The 18,192-nt window shown below is 30.5% G+C and overlaps 1 protein-coding gene across 15 annotated transcripts in view; it reads left to right on the top strand.

Annotated features, from left to right (window-relative positions):
• Window positions 1–18,192, top strand: part of LOC134707656 (spectrin alpha chain-like) — a 58,664-nt gene that overhangs the window by 21,790 nt on the left and 18,682 nt on the right. For 6 of the 15 annotated variants that reach the window (XM_063567621.1, XM_063567622.1, XM_063567615.1 and 3 more), the window contains 17 exons: window positions 109–299; window positions 2,751–2,900; window positions 3,402–3,494; window positions 4,029–4,046; window positions 5,244–5,378; window positions 5,692–5,837; window positions 6,256–6,454; window positions 7,281–7,388; window positions 7,700–7,791; window positions 8,073–8,217; window positions 8,590–8,706; window positions 9,342–9,406; window positions 9,866–9,965; window positions 11,401–11,523; window positions 13,912–14,060; window positions 16,463–16,652; window positions 16,989–17,092. In XM_063567621.1, the coding sequence (XP_063423691.1) occupies window positions 109–299; window positions 2,751–2,900; window positions 3,402–3,494; window positions 4,029–4,046; window positions 5,244–5,378; window positions 5,692–5,837; window positions 6,256–6,454; window positions 7,281–7,388; window positions 7,700–7,791; window positions 8,073–8,217; window positions 8,590–8,706; window positions 9,342–9,406; window positions 9,866–9,965; window positions 11,401–11,523; window positions 13,912–14,060; window positions 16,463–16,652; window positions 16,989–17,092 (2,125 nt within the window). The remainder of the gene's footprint in view (window positions 1–108; window positions 300–2,750; window positions 2,901–3,401; window positions 3,495–4,028; window positions 4,047–5,243; window positions 5,379–5,691; window positions 5,838–6,255; window positions 6,455–7,280; window positions 7,389–7,699; window positions 7,792–8,072; window positions 8,218–8,589; window positions 8,707–9,341; window positions 9,407–9,865; window positions 9,966–11,400; window positions 11,524–13,911; window positions 14,061–16,462; window positions 16,653–16,988; window positions 17,093–18,192) is intronic. The other 9 variants (XM_063567625.1, XM_063567616.1, XM_063567614.1 and 6 more) reach the window with 5 other exon arrangements.

Raw genomic sequence — 18,192 nt, 5'->3', positions numbered from 1 at the left:
TCCTGTTTTCTCATAATATGAATTATGTTTATATAGTGGGAAATGATAAGCAAGACACATTCATTCCTTAAGAATTACTTAAAAGATGATTTTCTCTTTTCTTTTTAGGACGAGACTTGATTGGAGTACAGAACTTGATAAAGAAACACCAAGCCTTGCAAGCTGAATTAGCAGGTCATGAGCCACGTATAAATAATGTATGTAAAGAAGGAGAAACCATGATCAAGGATGATCATTTTGCTTCAGCTGATATCAATTCCAAGATAGAAGATTTGCACGCCAGATGGCATGCATTGAAAGTAAGATATTTTTAAGCATTAAACTTTGACCATTTTCTTCTTTTGGGGTTCCATTTATTTTTATACGACCGCAAATTTTAAAAAAATTTTCGTCGTATATTGCTATCACGTTGGCGTCGTCGTCGTCGTCGTCCGAATACTTTTAGTTTTCGCACTCTTAACTTTAGTAAAAGTGAATAGAAATCTATGAAATTTTAACACAAGGTTTATGACCATAAAAGGAAGGCTGGTATTGATTTTGGGAGTTTTGGTCCCAACATTTTAGGAATTAGGGGCCAAAAAGGGCCCAAATAAGCATTTTCTTGGTTTTCGCACTATAACTTTAGTTTAAGTTAATAGAAATCTATGAAATTTTGACACAAGGTTTATGACCACAAAAGAAAGGTTGGGATTGATTTTGGGAGTTTTGGTTTCAATAGTTTAGGAATTAGGGGCCAAAAAAGGGCCCAAATAAGCATTATTCTTGGTTTTCGCACAATAACTTTAGTTAAAGTAAATAGAAATCAATGAAATTTAAACACAATGTTTATGACCACAAAAGGAAGGTTGGTATTGATTTTGGGAGTTTCGGTCCCAACAGTTTAGGAATTAGGGGCCAAAAAGGGATTCAAATAAGCATTTTTCTTGGTTTTCGCACCATAGCGTTAGTATAAGTAAATAGAAATCTATGAAATTTAAACACAAGGTTTATGACTATTAAAGGAAGGTTGGTATTGATTTTGGGAGTTTTGGTCCCAACAGTTAAGGAAAAAGGGGCCCAAAGGGTCCAAAATTAAATTTTGTTTGATTTCATCAAAATTGAATAATTGGGGTTCTTTAACATGCCGAATCTAACTGTGTATGTAGATTCTTAATTTTTGGTCCCGTTTTCAAATTGGTCTACATTAAGGTCCAAAGGGTCCAAAATTAAACTTAGTTTGATTTTCACAAAAATTGAAACCTTTGGGTTCTTTGATATGCTGAATCTAAAAATGTACTTAGATTTTTGATTATTGGCCCAGTTTTCAAGTTGGCCCAAATCGAGGTCCAAAATTAAACATTGTTTGATTTCATCAAAAATTGAATAATTGGGGTTCTTTGATATGCCAAATCTAACTGTGTATGTAGATTCTTAATTTTTGGTCCAGTTTTAAAATTGGTCTAAATTAAAGTGCAAAGGGTCCAAAATTAAACTAAGTTTGATTTTAACAAAAATTAAATTCTTGGGCCTCTTTGATATGCTGAATCTAAACATGTACTTAGATTTTTGATTATGGGCCCAGTTTTCAAGTTGGTCCAAATCAGGATCTAAAATTATTATATTAAGTATTGTGCAATAGCAAGTCTTTTCAATTGCACAGTATTGTGCAATGGCAAGAAATATCTAATTTCACAATATTGTGAAATAGCAATTTTTTTTTTAATTAAGAGTTATCTTTCTTTGTCCAGTATAGTAAGCAAGAAATATCTGCAAGAATTTTTTTTAATTGGAGTTATCTTTCTTTGTCAAGAATCAACTTAAATCTTTGTTATATACAATATACAATGCATATTCACTTTTTACTACCAACTGATAAATTTAAATAATCTTTACCATTCAGTGATAACAAGCAGTTTTTTTACATCTTAATAATAATATTTTATGATGTATTTAAATGAGTAGTAATTGTTGCAAACTCCATTAGAATATTTTAATTGAAATTAGTTTTGGAATAAGGGAAAGGGGGATGTGATTAAAAAATTGGGTTCAATTTTTCTCATTTGAAATTTCATAAATAAAAAGAAAATTTCTTCAAACATTTTTTTGAGAGGATTAATATTCAACAGCATAGTGAATTGCTCTAAGAGAAAACAAAAATTTTAAGTTCATTTGAATACATTCATTCTGTGTCAGAAACCTATGCTGTGTCAACTATATAATCACAATCCAAATTTAGAGCGGAATCCAGCTTGAATGTTGTGTACATACTTGCCCCAACCGTTCAGGGTTCAACCTCTGCGGTCGTATAAAGCTACGCCCTGCGGAGCATCTGGTTTAAAACCTGATTGCTGTCTGTGCATCCGTTCATCAGTCCCGCTTCAGCATAAAGTTTTTGGTCAAGGTAGTTTTTGATGAAGTTGGTCGTATCAACTTAAAACTTAGTACACATTTACCTTATGATACAATATATAATATTTTAACACCAAATTAGAGTTTACCTCAATTTCATGGTCCACTGAACATGGAAAATGAAAGTATGATTAGGGCATCTGTGTACCATGGACACATTCTTGTTATCTCAACTTCTTAAAAATATTAAAAGACTTGTGTTTGAAAACATGTTATCTCAAAGAAAACCACAGAAATCAAAATTTCTTGAATCTAAAAATTACCAACCATTGTAGTCAACAAGTTCAATTTACTTTCCGTCCACATAACAATAATAAATACTTGTTACAAATATAACATATAAATAACTTTTAACTTTGCAGGAAAAGGCATCCCAGAGGAAACAAGATTTAGAGGATTCTCTACAGGCACAGCAGTACTTTGCTGATGCTAACGAAGCTGAATCTTGGATGAAAGAAAAAGAACCAATAGCTGCAAATACTGACTATGGTAAAGATGAGGATTCTGCAGAGGTATGTTGTATAACAGAATTAGATATAAGAAGATGTGGTATGAGAGCCAATGAGACAACTCTTCATCAAAGATTGTAAAAGTAAACCTATAATGGTTTAAGTATGGCTTGCAAAATAATTGATTGACTGAACATTTAATGTCACTTCAGAGCTACTAAAAATCACACTGTAGTCTGTAATGATCAAAATTGAATTTATAAATGGGTTGAAGGTGACTTCAGCTGGTTTGTCAACTTATTGATTTAAGTGATGTCACAATACACCATACAGCTGACACCCTCTAAACTAGTAGGACTGAACACCTTGATTTAAGTTACTCCAATAATATTGAGAATGAAAATGGCGACTATGTGAAAGAGACAACAACCCGACCAAAGAGAGAAAAAAAAAACTGCTGAAGGCCACCAATAGGTCTTCAATGCTATTTAAACTAACTTTTGACTTCTAGGTCAAAAAGTAAGCCTCAGCTCTTTACTACAGTTTCTAAAATATCTTTTTCAGGCCCTGCTTAAGAAACATGAAGCATTCTTCTCCGATTTGGACGCTTATGGATCAGTTGTAGAAGGACTTCATGATCAGGCACAAGGTTGCAAGGTAAGATAAATTGTCAACTAGGTTTGTAGACTCAAATATCAGTGGTTATAGTTTGATAAAGTTAAAATGATATGGTGTTTTTATTGATCTGCTAATTTATAAACTTAATCAGTCTGGAATTTTTTTAAATGCATGCAAATAATGTAAACTTATATTTAAAAAAATTGTGTATTTACTGTAATGCTTTTTATGATACCAACATAGAAAAAGATATCCTTGTATTTACTTGGGACTGTTTAAAGATAAATCACAAAAAAACATGCTTTTGGTGGTTATAATGTTATTGAAGGATTGCAAAATAATGTAGTAATGTTTTTTCTCTTTTGAAAATGAAGAGCCTTCATTAAATCACTTTTTGGATGGGTGTTTAATTTTCAAAGTGCTTACTGAAGATTACATGTTTAAAATTTGGTATAGAGTTGATTGAAACAGTCCTAAGTCATTACATTTTATAGACTAGTTTAGTAATACCATGCATGCATCACCAGACAATAGAAAAAGAATTTAGTTGTTATGTGTTGATGTGAATTGTAGAGCAAAGAATTAGATGGGGTAAGAAGAGAATGATCACTGCATATTAAATATTGAGTTTAGCGAGTGATCCTATCCTATTAAATATACTGATCATTCTACTAATTTATATACATTAATATACTTAAAGTCTGAGCCAGTATATATTTTCTCAGTTTGAAAGATTTTTTAAATCTTGTCTTTTCTTGTCATCAGTGTCAATAACTTTCATTTACTCATCTATATATGTGTGGTCTAATCATGCTTTTCAGTTTTAATTCTACGATACTTAGATACTTCTTTTATAGTCTTCAATGATACTCTCTAAGTCTTCCGTTAATTATTTTTCACTGGTAAAATTTACTTTGAATACAATTTTTGTGGTTGAAACTTCAAAAAATATCTCTTATATAAACATTCTATAACAACTTTTTAATTTTCTCATCAAAATGACAAATTATCTATGCTATTGTTTATTTACTGTGAGGTTTTCTATATCAATTTCTTCCTCAAATGAGGATAAGTATACATTGCCTAATGCAAGACCTCTTTTCTGACAGCATATTACTGGATCCTCACCAATTATTTGAAATTCAGTTACAGATAATGTTGCTCACAATTTAGTGTGAATAGATTTAAAGAAAAGCAAAAAAATATTTTTATGTGGCCTTACTAACATGATATATTTTTCAGTAAAATTAATTGAAAACTTCATCTCCAGTTATAGTATGAAGTCTAAAAGCTACACAGATGCAGACAAAAATACTTTCATTGTAAATTTCACAGCTATTTTTGGGTCACTATCCATAGATAAAAAATGTAAAAAATTCTTCAAGGTGATAACTTATATTAAAAAACCTTCTTTGTTTTGCATCCGCATCAAGAATTGAAGAAAAAAACATCTAGATAAGTTAAGAACTTAAGCATTTTTTCCATTAACACAAATGATATTTTTAATGTATAAAAGTTTACGGAATGGCTAGACAGATTTTTGTATTACAACAATTGCGATGTTTGTGGTTATTTTTGTATGCATGAAAGAGTTGCATTAATAGAAAGGCAAACTTTTGTATGCCAATCACAATGAATGATTTTTAAGATAAAACTTAATTTTTTAATAACTCCATTTTAGAATAATATTCTTATTGAAATCAGTTTAACCAAGGTCTGAAGGAAGTCCAAACACATAATTTACCAACATTTCTTAAATAATAATGAATTCAATCTAATGTTTTTTAGCAACAAGAGGCTCCAGTTATAGATGACTTTGCCACAGAAAAGGTAATGGCCATTTATGATTACAAAGAAACCTCACCACGAGAAGTATCCATGAAGAAAGGAGATGTTTTGACTCTTCTTAACAGTGCTAATAAGGTAAAATATAACATATTTATTGTCACCATTCTGCTAAACCAACTGTATTTATGTACATGTTATTGAGTGAAAAACTATAATGTTATGGTCAGAGAAAAACTAACAAATTTATTGTTTTAAATTTTTATTTTGTTGAAACACTTAAAATTCATGGTTACACTTCCCCCTTACAATTTAAATTAGTATCTCACAAATACTAATCAATTCCAGAAATTCAAAAATATTCTACAATTTTGTCATGTTTTTCAAGCCATTTTATATTAACTGGGTTGTGATAATTTTTGGGTTTAATGATGAAAATGTACATTTAAAGGACTGGTGGAAAGTTGAAGTTAATGATAGACAAGGATTTGTTCCTGCAGCCTACTGTAAAAAACTGGATCCCAGTCTGTCAGCTAGCCGTAACAATCTGATGGATGAGTTCACTATCTCTGTCAGACAGAACCAGATAGAAACACAGTAAGATATTTTGTAGAACAATTATTTATTATTAAAGTTACAGCCGTCAAATGTTTACTGCTATGGCTTCAGCATTATTGTTGTTTTGCTTAATATGCAGTTTGATGTTATAAACATGTAAGTTGGAACTTGGATCAAGGAAGGAAATTTTTACTTGAGATCATAAGTGAAAATATATATTATAATCTTGGGCTCATATAAATGTTTTTCTGTGGTAAACATTACAAACACTAGTGAATTTGAAATCATCTCAATTTCAAGATGTCTTTAATAAATTCTAGCTTTTTAACAAGTTTATATATATGTGAAGATGAAAATCACTTTTACTGGTGACAAACACAAGTTGATCTTCTTTCAATAGATGTTACATGGAATAAACGTTTACAGAAGGTTTACATGTTTAACTCTTTGATTATAGATATGCTAATTTGCTTGACCTTGGAAACCAGAGACGTGAGAAACTTCAGGAGTCGTGCAAGGCCTATCAGCTGGTCCGTGAAGCTGCTGAGTTAGCTAACTGGATTACAGAAAAAGAAGGCATAATGATTGGTGAAGATGTTGGGGAAGATCTGGAACAAGTAGAAGAATATCAAAAGAAATTTGATGATTTCAGAAAGGTATACAATTCACAATTTATAAATGATTTCAGAAAGGTATACAATTCACAATTTATAGATGATTTCAGATAGGTATACAATTCACAATTTATAGATGATTTCAGAAAGGTATACAATTCACAATTTATAGATGATTTCAGAAAGGTATACAATTCACAATTTATAGATGATTTCAGAAAGGTAAACAATTCACAATTTATAGATGATTTCAGAAAGGTAAACAATTCACAATTTATAGATGATTTCAGAAAGGTAAACAATTCACAATTTATAGATGATTTCAGAAAGGTAAACAATTCACAATTTATAGATGATTTCAGAAAGGTAAACAATTCACAATTTATAGATGATTTCAGATAGGTATACAATTCACAAGTTATAGATGATTTCAGAAAGGTAAACGATTCACAATTTATAGTAAGTTATACATGTGATGATAAACAATGTCCTTTCTTGGGCTGTTATGTTTTTCAGACATTTTAATGAAGTGATCAAACGGTATTACTAAAACAGAAAATCTATTTTAATTTCTAGCATTTTGAAAGAAAAATGATCGACAATGCCTGAAGTTTTGTGAAGATGTAAAGTCCTCGTTTTGTTATGATGCTGTGTCCATATATTTCACGATATGTAATTTGAATGTCAAAAATTTCCAGAAAAATAGGTGGACTTCCAGAGTTTATTTGAGGGAAATCTTATCTAATTTTCCCAAGTTAAACCATTATTGTAATATTTCCAATCAAAGAATTATGCGAAAGTCTGTTTATCACAAGTTATACCTGGCTCCTTATTGATTGAATTTACATTTTGTGTTACTCTTTTTCAGGATTTGAAATCTAATGAAGCTAGGCTACAGGAATTGAATACCATTGCTGATAAATTGACCATACTAGGAAGAACTGAAGCAGCAGAGAAAATCAGAGATCAAATTGCTGTAAGTTTAATGATACTAAGAAAGATTTTAACATCCAGAGTCAGAAAGAAAATTAATGCCTGCCTTTAGATTGATTCATAGAAATTTTCTTTGCACAGCAGAGATCTGCCATGTAATGTAATAAAAAAAAAATAAAAATCGTATTTTAGAAAAAGATGCATTTCATGCTGGTTGTATAAGCAATTATATTCTATTATTTAATTATAAATTGCAATTTAAAAAAATGATTGACCAAGGCAAAGTAGAAAATTAACGTTTTTAAACAAAAGTTTACAGAATTTAAAATCATGTATAATAATTATCATTACTAGGTTTTGAACACCAGATGGGCCAATTTACAGACTGTAACAGCAGAAAGAGCTCAGTCTCTTGGTAGTGCACAAGAAGTCCAAAGATTCCATAGGTAAGGATGATTGATTTGTTGACCTTAATGCCACCTTATGGTCCTTAGCACATTATAGACATATCATGTAAAGAATAATAGGAAAACATTTACTATTCAATGTTGTGTGCTATCAAGCAAAAACTAAAGAGGAGGACTGTTAGAAAATTATCATGCTTAAATCTTCAATACAGTTTTTATTACAAGATATACATTTTTTTCTCCAAAGACCAAAATCATGCCTGAAAGCCTCACCATCTATTTCTTGAAAATCTTAATAATTATGTTATCATTATTTACAGAGATGTTGATGAGACCAAAGATTGGATTGATGAGAAAGATTTTGCTCTAAACAATGACAATTTTGGACATGATTTGGCCAGTGTTCAAGCTCTTCAACGTAAACATGACGCTTTAGAGCGAGATTTATCTGCCCTTGGTGAAAAGGTTTGTATTGGAACTAATAACATTCTGAAGTCAACATAATTGATTTGTATATCTACATTACAATGTATTATTTAAATGACAATGAATTCGGATTACTTAGTGCAGTTTGATGTAAAATATGTAATAAATGAAAATGAGTATAATTTTTGAGTGTATGTAATGATTCAAAGAGTACATTGTTTGAAAGAAAAAGAGAGACATATTTTTGTTGTTGCATAAAATAAGACAATTATCAACTTACTGTTCTATACAAAGCTTTATTTACTTTTATTTGATTCAAATAATTTGTATAAAATTTCTTCGATATATGAATGTCTGTAAATGTGAAATAATAAAGATTTGATATATTTATGATATCTTGAAATTTTGTAGGTTAGAGATTTAGATGAATCTGCTAAGCGTTTGATGCAGACCCATCCAGAACAAGCTGAACAGATATATGAACATCAGAGACAGATTAATGAACAGTGGAATACATTGACTGCTAGAGTGAGTAACAGTCCTTAACACATTCTTAGTAATATTCCAAAAACAGTATTGTATTTACAACTAATTTCCTAATGCTTGTAGAGTTCAACTTTGGTAGGCTTGCTTTCTCTGTTTGTATAAACATCAATTCAAGCTTTGTAATTAACATTGATATCTTCAAACACTATATAAAGACATATTTTAACCTATATATCATACTTAAATTAGATTAGATGTTATCCCAGTTACAATTGTACAATATTCAAACAAAGCAAGTAAACTAACCAAAGTCTTGCTTTACATGCAATAGGAAATTAGCTGTAAAGAATGTCTTATAACTAACCATCAGACACAATGATAAGTTAAGTGGAGCATATATCATTGAAAATACAAAGAACACTTAACAGTGGAAAAAATATCTCTATTAAAAAAGATATTTGTAGCGCAAATTTAAAAACTGAAAACAAAAAAGATTTGTCTTTCAAATAAAATGTTAATGTTGTATGGATGAAATATTTGCCACTGGACATTAATCTAACAACAATCAACCAAAAATTATTTGGTTCTAGATGATGTTAAAGTTGTAAAGTATTTATTTGTGTTTCAAATTTTATTACACTTGATACTTATAAGTGTTCTGATCTTTTTTTACTTAGGCTGATCAACGTAAAGCTAAGCTTCTGGACAGCTATGATCTTCAAAGATTCCTTAGTGATTACAGGTAATTTATATTTAGTTTAGATTGCAAATAAATGATTAAGGATGTGTTCTGACTGTTACTCTTTGTAAATCTTGTATAAAATTGAGAAAAGAAATTGGCAATGTGTCAAAGAGACAACATCCCGACCAAAGAACAGAAAACAGCCAAAGGCCAAGAATATGTCTTCAACATGGCGAGAAAATCCTGCACAAGGAAACATGCTTCAGCTGGTCCCTAAACAAAAATGTGTACTCGTTCAGTGATAATGGAGGTCATACTAAACTCCAAAATATATAAATGAACAAAAATTAAAGATCATACAAGTCTATTTTATATTTTGCAATATTGAGAAAATCCTGCTAAATTCATATGAAAAAAATCAAAACGGGAGTTTATATTATTGTGAATATAACTCTTGTCTCATTTTTCGCAATAATTTCTGAAATTACAGTTACATTTTTTTCAAACTTTTGTTTTCAGAGATTTAACATCGTGGATCAACAGCATGATGACACTGGTATCATCAGATGAGTTAGCCAAGGATGTCACAGGAGCTGAAGCTCTGTTAGAAAGACACCAGGTAGGGTTTGTGTGTATGTGTGTGAAGTCAAAGCTTTTATTGTTTTGGCTTTTAGTACTAAAAATAGTATGAAATCTAAGTTTATTAATTCCTTTCATATATTTAAGGCTTTTTCGGTTTTTATTTGAAAAATGACATTTTATTATTTTAAAAAGCAGTTATATTTCCCCTATTTTCAATTCCTTTTTGCGTTATTGGTATTGGCTTTTTTTTCCATCAGATACTAAGTCAAACAGCTATTGGTAGATGAATAAAGATTTTCAGTTGAAATAGTTTTATCATATTTATAGATTTACTTTGCTTATCGCTTGCTTTTTATCATTTTCTGTTTTGTTTTAAATTCTGTTAATGCTTTAAAGGTGATAGTTGTTTATTTTTTTCTTTTATAAAAATGAAATTTTAAAGCCTGTTAATGTTAGGAAGCCTTGTTTCCCCCTTTAATTGATATTGTAATGTATTGTTAAACTTCTATGTGCATTGTCTTTGTCCAAGGTACATGTATCTGTATGAAGTCAAGATGATGTTATATTATATTACCTGTTTTCGCATAGGATGGTATTTATTGCTGTTGAAACTGTTGCCATGGATTTAACTATAATATACATTTAGATTTTTGGTCTGTGAATAATAAATTTATTATAATAATCTACATATATGACAGAAAGATTTTACTGGACTTCAGGTCCAATACTGTAAATCATACGGACAGCTCTTTAAACTAAAATGCCTCCTCTACACTATAAATAAAACACTTTTTTTGAAAAATATTCACTTATTGTTGTCAGATCTGCTATAAATATAAAACATATTTGACAGCTGATAATTATTAAATGCAAAATTATAGCTTTTATATTAAATGGTCTGTTTCAAATGATTATAACATGCCATTTTATTAAATAAATTTTAATTTAAACTGATTCATTATTTTAAAAAGATTGTCATCATCCAAGAAAATAGATCTATATAGTAATTTAACTACAAACAGATTTTGTCTTCAGATTTATTGAATTAAAACTGATATTCTCAGTCTAAAATCAAAATGGCATTGTTCATATTAATTTTGGCTTAGATTGTCCTTGCATTGATGATTAAACCTATTATAAGAAGAGTTTGTATTTAAATTTTGTACAATGGCCTAAAATCGGTAATTTTATTAATTTGACAAAATGAATAATCAGATGATGAGAAGTGTTTGAGAAAATGAAATCAACTATTTTATTTGTTTTTACAAGTATTATTGAAGAAATAGGTAAAGCAAAATTCTTAAGGTATGAAAAAGTAGGTTAAGGAAAAGATGCTTTTGACTTAAAATTGCGCTAGAAGGTGATCATAATCTTTTTGTTTTTGTGTAAGTTGTACATCATGCTTTGTACAAGGTCAAAGTGTAATGTCCTCTATTACTGAAGTACGGCAAGGCTTCCTCTAACATTTGCAGGCAGTGCCAGCAATAACAAATGAACAACCTACAACATACCCTGTCGTATTGCAGATGTTTAGCTCTGAGATTGTCAGCCATTACGGGATCACCAATCTCCCTGGAGAGGATGATCTTGAGGAGGTGACTATGTGTCATGCATCTTGGAGGCGTATCTGCATTATGATTGACATGTTTGTTTGTTTCAGATACAGAATTTAGATCCTGTGTGTTTGTGTCATTCTGTACCAGATTTTGAATGTTAACCCCTCTCTCTTTGAAAGGTGTTTTCTTGGGATTGATCAAGTTTATACCAAATACTGCGTTGTAAAATAAGGATATATTTATGGAGGAACGTGTAAAAGTTATAAAAGTAATTAAAGATGCGTCTGGTGGCAAAACTTTGGCTTATTTTTGGCAAATTATTTGAAAATTTAGAAATATATAAGCTGTACAAATTAGTATCATACTATGTATATTATTGAATTGAGTACACCCAGTTGTTTGTAGCTACCAGACACAATGGCCGTACCAATGCCATAATTTTGATTGGCTTGAATAATTCAAATAGGGTACTGTGGGATAAAATTCAAAACATGTTGTAAAGCATTGAAGAAAAAGAACTTATAAAGTATTGTTGATATTTTCGTATTTAGTGTGGTCAATTCTAATCCCAAGAAAAAGCCTTTCAGTTTGTTAATGTATTGTATTGACATTGTCACTCTGATAATGTTTTATGGACACAGATCTAAAATGGAAATGATGATATACCATTATATGTGTCAAAGTTAAAAAGTAATAAATTTTCAGAAGTACTTCACTAATTATATTTGCACAGTGATTATACCAATCAAAATAAATTAGTTCTCTGTTTTGGTTGCTCCTGCAGAAATTTTGTCACAAATTGAATTTCATATCGATAAGAAAGAAATATTATATAGTGTTCCATAGAAATAAGAAATAGAAGTAAGGGATTTTTTACAATTAACATTTAGATAATTTTTGTAGTTTAAGTTTTTAAGACAAGAATAACTTTGTCAAACCTTCATGCATTTTTACTAAACTTATTCTGATAAATTAACTTAGTTTGGTAGTTTTTACACTCCCAGCAGCAGTTGCATGCAAGACACAGGGTTCTGTAGAACCCTTTACAAAATTTATAATACAATTGACCCAGAATGGGCTAAAGAGTAAGTTATTCATTTTATGAGAGATAAGTTACTGTAATAGCAAAGAAGACCTTAAAATGTGTGGGTATTGTAAGGTTTGAATACAAATAACCCAACATGCACAATTTTCTTACCACTCAATTGCAAATAGTATTAGAAACTTTTATCCATTGCATGACAATATTGTTTGGAGTGCATGCCTCAGTAGTAAATTTACTGAAATAAAAAAAAAAGGCTTATTTAACAAGATCTTGTCTTAAGTAAAGAACTCTCGTTCTTCGTTTTAAGTAAAGTGAACCAGACAACAGAGGCATGCATATATAGGATTTATATCCTAAAGAATGATATGATTGTTGAATAACAAGTCAATTTTGTGTACGTTTTCAAGTTAACCAACTAGGTTTCTGTATACGAAAGCATTATTGTGCATCTTGGGATGTTTGTTAATAAGGCCAAGAAACTTCAGAATTCTTCTATGGTTTGATAGTAAAAGATCTAAAAAAAAAAAAATGGATGCCTCAGGTTTTAGTTATATCATATGGTTTGAAAGTGCAGACATTTTATAAATATTTTATGACATGCATACTGAAAAGGTACAACATTTACCGAAGCCAAATATTGGGATTTATTTTGCAATAGAACTGATTGCATGTTAGTTATTACAAATGCTGTATCACACAGCAGACTCTAGAAAAACACATTAGAATTATTTTTTTTACAACTGAAATGAACCATATGTATTATTTATTTTTGGAAATTCCCATAATTCTGATTTAATAATGTCCTCACGTTTGACAATGTTTTAATTCAAAAGTTAAAATTATTATAGAATTCTGACTTTTCTTGGTAATTACAAGTTAACACATAGCTAGATAGTGATCTAACCAATGATTTTTCCTTTCTTTAGGACTTCCAGAACCTACCAGCATGCAGCAGTGTTTCCTTAAATCTATTTATACATTTTGTGATTTGTAGTTTGTCAGATATACACAATCTAGTTTAGTTTGAATTGTCACTTTCCACAATTTTTAAATGTTTTCATATTTCTGAAAAATTAAATTCTTAAAATGTGCTAGATTTTCGTGACCTTCTTTCCACCTAAATCAATATTTGTCCTGAATTAGTCTTTATCATAGAATAGTACTTACAGTTCAGAAACCAACTTCGTGATTTTCTCCAGATGCCTTATTCATTTTACAGCAACTTGTTTGAAAAAATAAATATATGAAATGCCCAGATAAATAAACTCAACAGTAATATAACACTGTTCAACAGTAAAAAATCGATTGAGAGATGGATTAAGTAACATAGATGGTATCAGTTACATATGTTGGTATTAACTGTTTTGTTTTTAAACCTATAGGAACATCGTACAGAGATAGATGCTAGATCTGGCACTTTCCAAGCCTTTGAAGTATTTGGACAACAACTACTTCACAATGAGCATTATGCTAGTGATGATGTTAAAACCAAACTAGATGAGCTAGCTAATGCTAGAGAAGAGCTAGAAAAGTAAGTTGAAGGAAAGTCTACTGTAATTCATAATTGGGATTCATGAAAAATTTATCTTTAGGCATTTCTGGTCATTGTGGTATTGTTGTGTCAGGACGGTGGGCTGGCAGATAGGCGGGATGGGAAAAATTGTGGACCATATTAGTGTAATCAACTCCTACAGTTTTCAACCCAGATCCTTCAAACTTAATAGGAAGAATACAAATATGTTGAGGTTGTACACTTGCTATTATCCATTTTTTCTCTCAAATATATTCTCATTTTCCCAGATTCAAGAACTGATTAATTTTGTTTCCCAAAAAATATTCAAACGTTCCTAATAAAGCATTCTCCATTGTTTAAGAAACATTGTTTGTAACTTGGCCTTTGAGTGTGACTATTTTTATACGACCGCAAATTTTGAAAAAATTTTCGTCGTATATTGCTATCACGTTGGCGTCGTCGTCGTCGTCGTCGTCGTCGTCGTCGTCGTCCGAATACTTTTAGTTTTCGCACTCTAACTTTAGTAAAAGTGAATATAAATCTATAAAATTTTATAACAAGGTTTATGACCACAACAGGAAGGTTGGTATTGATTTTGGGAGTTTTGGTCCCAACATTTTAGGAATTAGGGGCCAAAAAGGGCCCAAATAAGCATTTTCTTGGTTTTCGCACTATAACTTTAGTTTAAGTTAATAGAAATCTATGAAATTTTGACACAAGGTTTATGACCACAAAAGAAAGGTTGGGATTGATTTTGGGAGTTTTGGTTTCAACAGTGTAGGAATTAGGGGCCAAAAAAGGGCCCAAATAAGCATTATTCTTGGTTTTCGCACAATAACTTTAGTTTAAGTAAATAGAAAATAATGAAATTTAAACATAATGTTTATGACCACAAAAGGAAGGTTGGTATTGATTTTGGGAGTTTAGGTCCCAACAGTATAGGAATTAGGGGCCAAAAAGGGACCCAAATAAGCATTTTTCTTGGTTTTCGCACCATAACTTTAGTATAAGTAAATAGAAATCTATGAAATTTAAACACAAGGTTTATGACCATAAAAGGAAGGTTGGTAATGATTTTGGGAGTTTTGGTCCCAACAGTTTAGGAATAAGGGGCCCAAAGGGTCCAAAATTAAACTTTGTTTGATTTCATCAAAATTGAATAATTGGGGTTCTTTGATATGCCGAATCTAACTGTGTATGTAGATTTTTAACTTTTGGTCCCGTTTTCAAATTGGTCTACATTAAGGTCCAAAGGGTCCAAAATTAAACTTCGTTTGATTTTGACAAAAAATTAATCGGTTGGGTTCTTTGATATGCTGAATCTAAAAATGTACTTAGATTCTTGATTATCGGCCCAGTTTTCAAGTTGGTCCAAATCGGGGTCCAAAATTAAACTTTGTTTGATTTCATCAAAAATTGAATAAATGGGGTTCTTTGATATCCCAATTCTAACTGTGTGTGTAGATTCCTCATTTTTGGTCTTGTTTTCAAATTGGTCTACATTAAAGTCCAAAGGGTCCAAAATTAAACTTAGTTTGATTTTAACAAAAATTGAAATCTTGGGGTTCTTTGTTATGCTGAATCCAAACATGTACTTAGATTTTTGATTATGGGCCCAGTTTTCAAGTTGGTCCAAATCAGGATCTAAAATTATTATATTAAGTTTTGTACAATAGCAAGTCTTTTCAATTGCACAGTATTGCGCAATGGCAAGAAATATCTTATTGCAAAATATTGTGAAATAGCAATTTTGTTTTTAATTAGAGTTATCTTTCTTTGTCCAGAATAGTAAGCAAGAAATATCTAATTGTAAGATTTTTTTTTATTTGGAGTTATCTTTCTTTGTCCAGAATCAACTTAAATCTTTGTTATATATACAATATACAATGTATATATTCACTTTTTACTACCAACTGATAAATTAAAATAATCTTTACCATTCAGTGATAACAAGCAGTTTTTTTACATCTTAATATTTTATGATGTATTTAAATGAGTAGTAATTGTTGCAAACTCCATTAGAAATTTTAATTGAGATTAGTTTTGGAATAAGGGAAAGGGGGATGTGATAAAAAAAATTGGGTTCAATTTTCTCATTTGAAATTTCATAAATAAAAAGAAAATTTCTTCAAACATTTTTTTGAGAGGAATAATATTCAACAGCATAGTGAATTGCTCTAAGAGAAAACAAAAATTTTAATTTCATTAGAACACATTCATTCTGTGTCAGAAACCTATGCTGTGTCAACTATTTAATCACAATCCAAATTTAGAGCTGAATCCAGCTTGAATGTTATGTCCATACTTGCCCCAACGGTTCAGGGTTCAACCTCTGCGGTCGTATAAAGCTACGCCCTGCGGAGCATCTGGTTATAACTGTTCTATTGACCCTTTTAACTGAATTATTATCTCTATTATAGAGCATGGATTGCAAGAAGGATGAAGTTGGACCAGTGTTTGGAACTACAGTTATTCTACCGAGATTGTGAACAAGCCGAATCGTGGATGGAATCCCGTGAAGCTTTCTTGTCAGGAGACCAAGTGGATGGTGATAATGTGGAATCTCTCATTAAGAAACACGAAGATTTCGACAGAGCCATTAGTAGCCAGGTAATTAGTGAATTATGTAGGGTAATTGCATGGATAGTAGTGCATACTTTTTCAAGTGGAATATTATAATGTAAACATGGTTTTTATCACTGGTAATTTTTTGAAATTTCGATTTCCATGTATTAAAGAAAAACACTTAACACCAACAAGATTCTTCAAAAATATATGTTAAATTCAATTCAAGTCAATCAATCATATTCAGGATTACAATACTGTTTTCTAGTACTCTGTATCGTTTAATTGAAATTATAATTGTTTATAGTAATTTTATTTATTTACTTCAATAAGTTATTAATCATGACATGTTTTCTTTAAAATTTGATGTGCACTTTTCAGCAAGAGAAGATACAAGCTTTACAGTTGTTTGCTGATCAGTTGATAGGAGGAGAACATTACGACAGTGGTGCTATCACAGACAAGAGGGATCAGGTCTTAGATAGGTAATATATGTATAATCTATATAGATTTGGAAAACAGTTGCATTTGTGACAACCTGTGGTGACCGATTGAGGCCTAACCCTTATTATTGTCGAGCCTTCGACTTTAGTCAAAAAAGCGAGACTAAGCGATCCTACTTTCCGTCAGCGGCGTCCATAAATATTCACTCTGTGGTAAGTTTTTGAAATTTAAATAACTTTCTTACTATACTGGATTTCTACCAAATTTGGACAGAAGCTTGTTTATGATCATAAGATAGTATCCAGAAGTAAATTTTGTAGAAATAAAATTCCATTTTTTCCGTATTTTACTTATAAATGGACTTAGTTTTTTCTGCGGGGAAAAATTACATTCACTTTGTGGTTAAAGTTTTTAGGATTTTAATAACTTCCATAAACTATCCTTGGTTTGTACCAAACTTGGAGAGAAGCTTGTTTATGATCATAAGATAGTATCCAGAAGTAAATTTTGTAAAAAATTATATCCATTTTTTCCGTATTTTACTTTTAAATGGACTTAGTTTTTCTGCTGGGAAACATTACATTCACTCTGTGGTTAAAGTTTTTAGAATTTTAATAATTTCCTTAAACTATCCTTGGTTTGTACCAAACTTGGACAGAAGCTTGTTTATGATCATAAGATAGTATCCAGAAGTAAATTTTGTAAAAAAATATATTCATTTTTTCCGTATTTTACTTTTAAATGGACTTAGTTTTTCTGCTGGGAAACATTACAGTCACTCTGTTGTTAAAGTTTTTAAAATTTTAATAACTTTCTTAAACTATCCTTGGTTTGTACCAAACTTGGACAGAAGCTTGTTTATGATCATAAGATAGTATCCAGAAGTAAATTTTGTAAAAAAAAATAATCATTTTTTCCGTATTTTACTTTTAAATGGACTTAGTTTTTCTGCTGGGAAATCAAAAGATAGTATCAAGAGGAATATTTTTAATGATTTTTTTCTTCAATTTTGATGAGCCTGCGATTTACAGCAAAAGTAGGCGAGAGACACTGGGTTCCGCGGAACCCTTACAAATTTTTCATTACATTGTTGTTGGCCATTTAACTGTCGACTGATTTTTATCAAGACTGCTCCAATCAA

Source organism: Mytilus trossulus, chromosome 2, assembly GCF_036588685.1.
Source record: "Mytilus trossulus isolate FHL-02 chromosome 2, PNRI_Mtr1.1.1.hap1, whole genome shotgun sequence".
Lineage (NCBI taxonomy): Eukaryota > Metazoa > Mollusca > Bivalvia > Mytilida > Mytilidae > Mytilus > Mytilus trossulus.
This window is presented reverse-complemented; position numbering and strand designations above follow the sequence as displayed.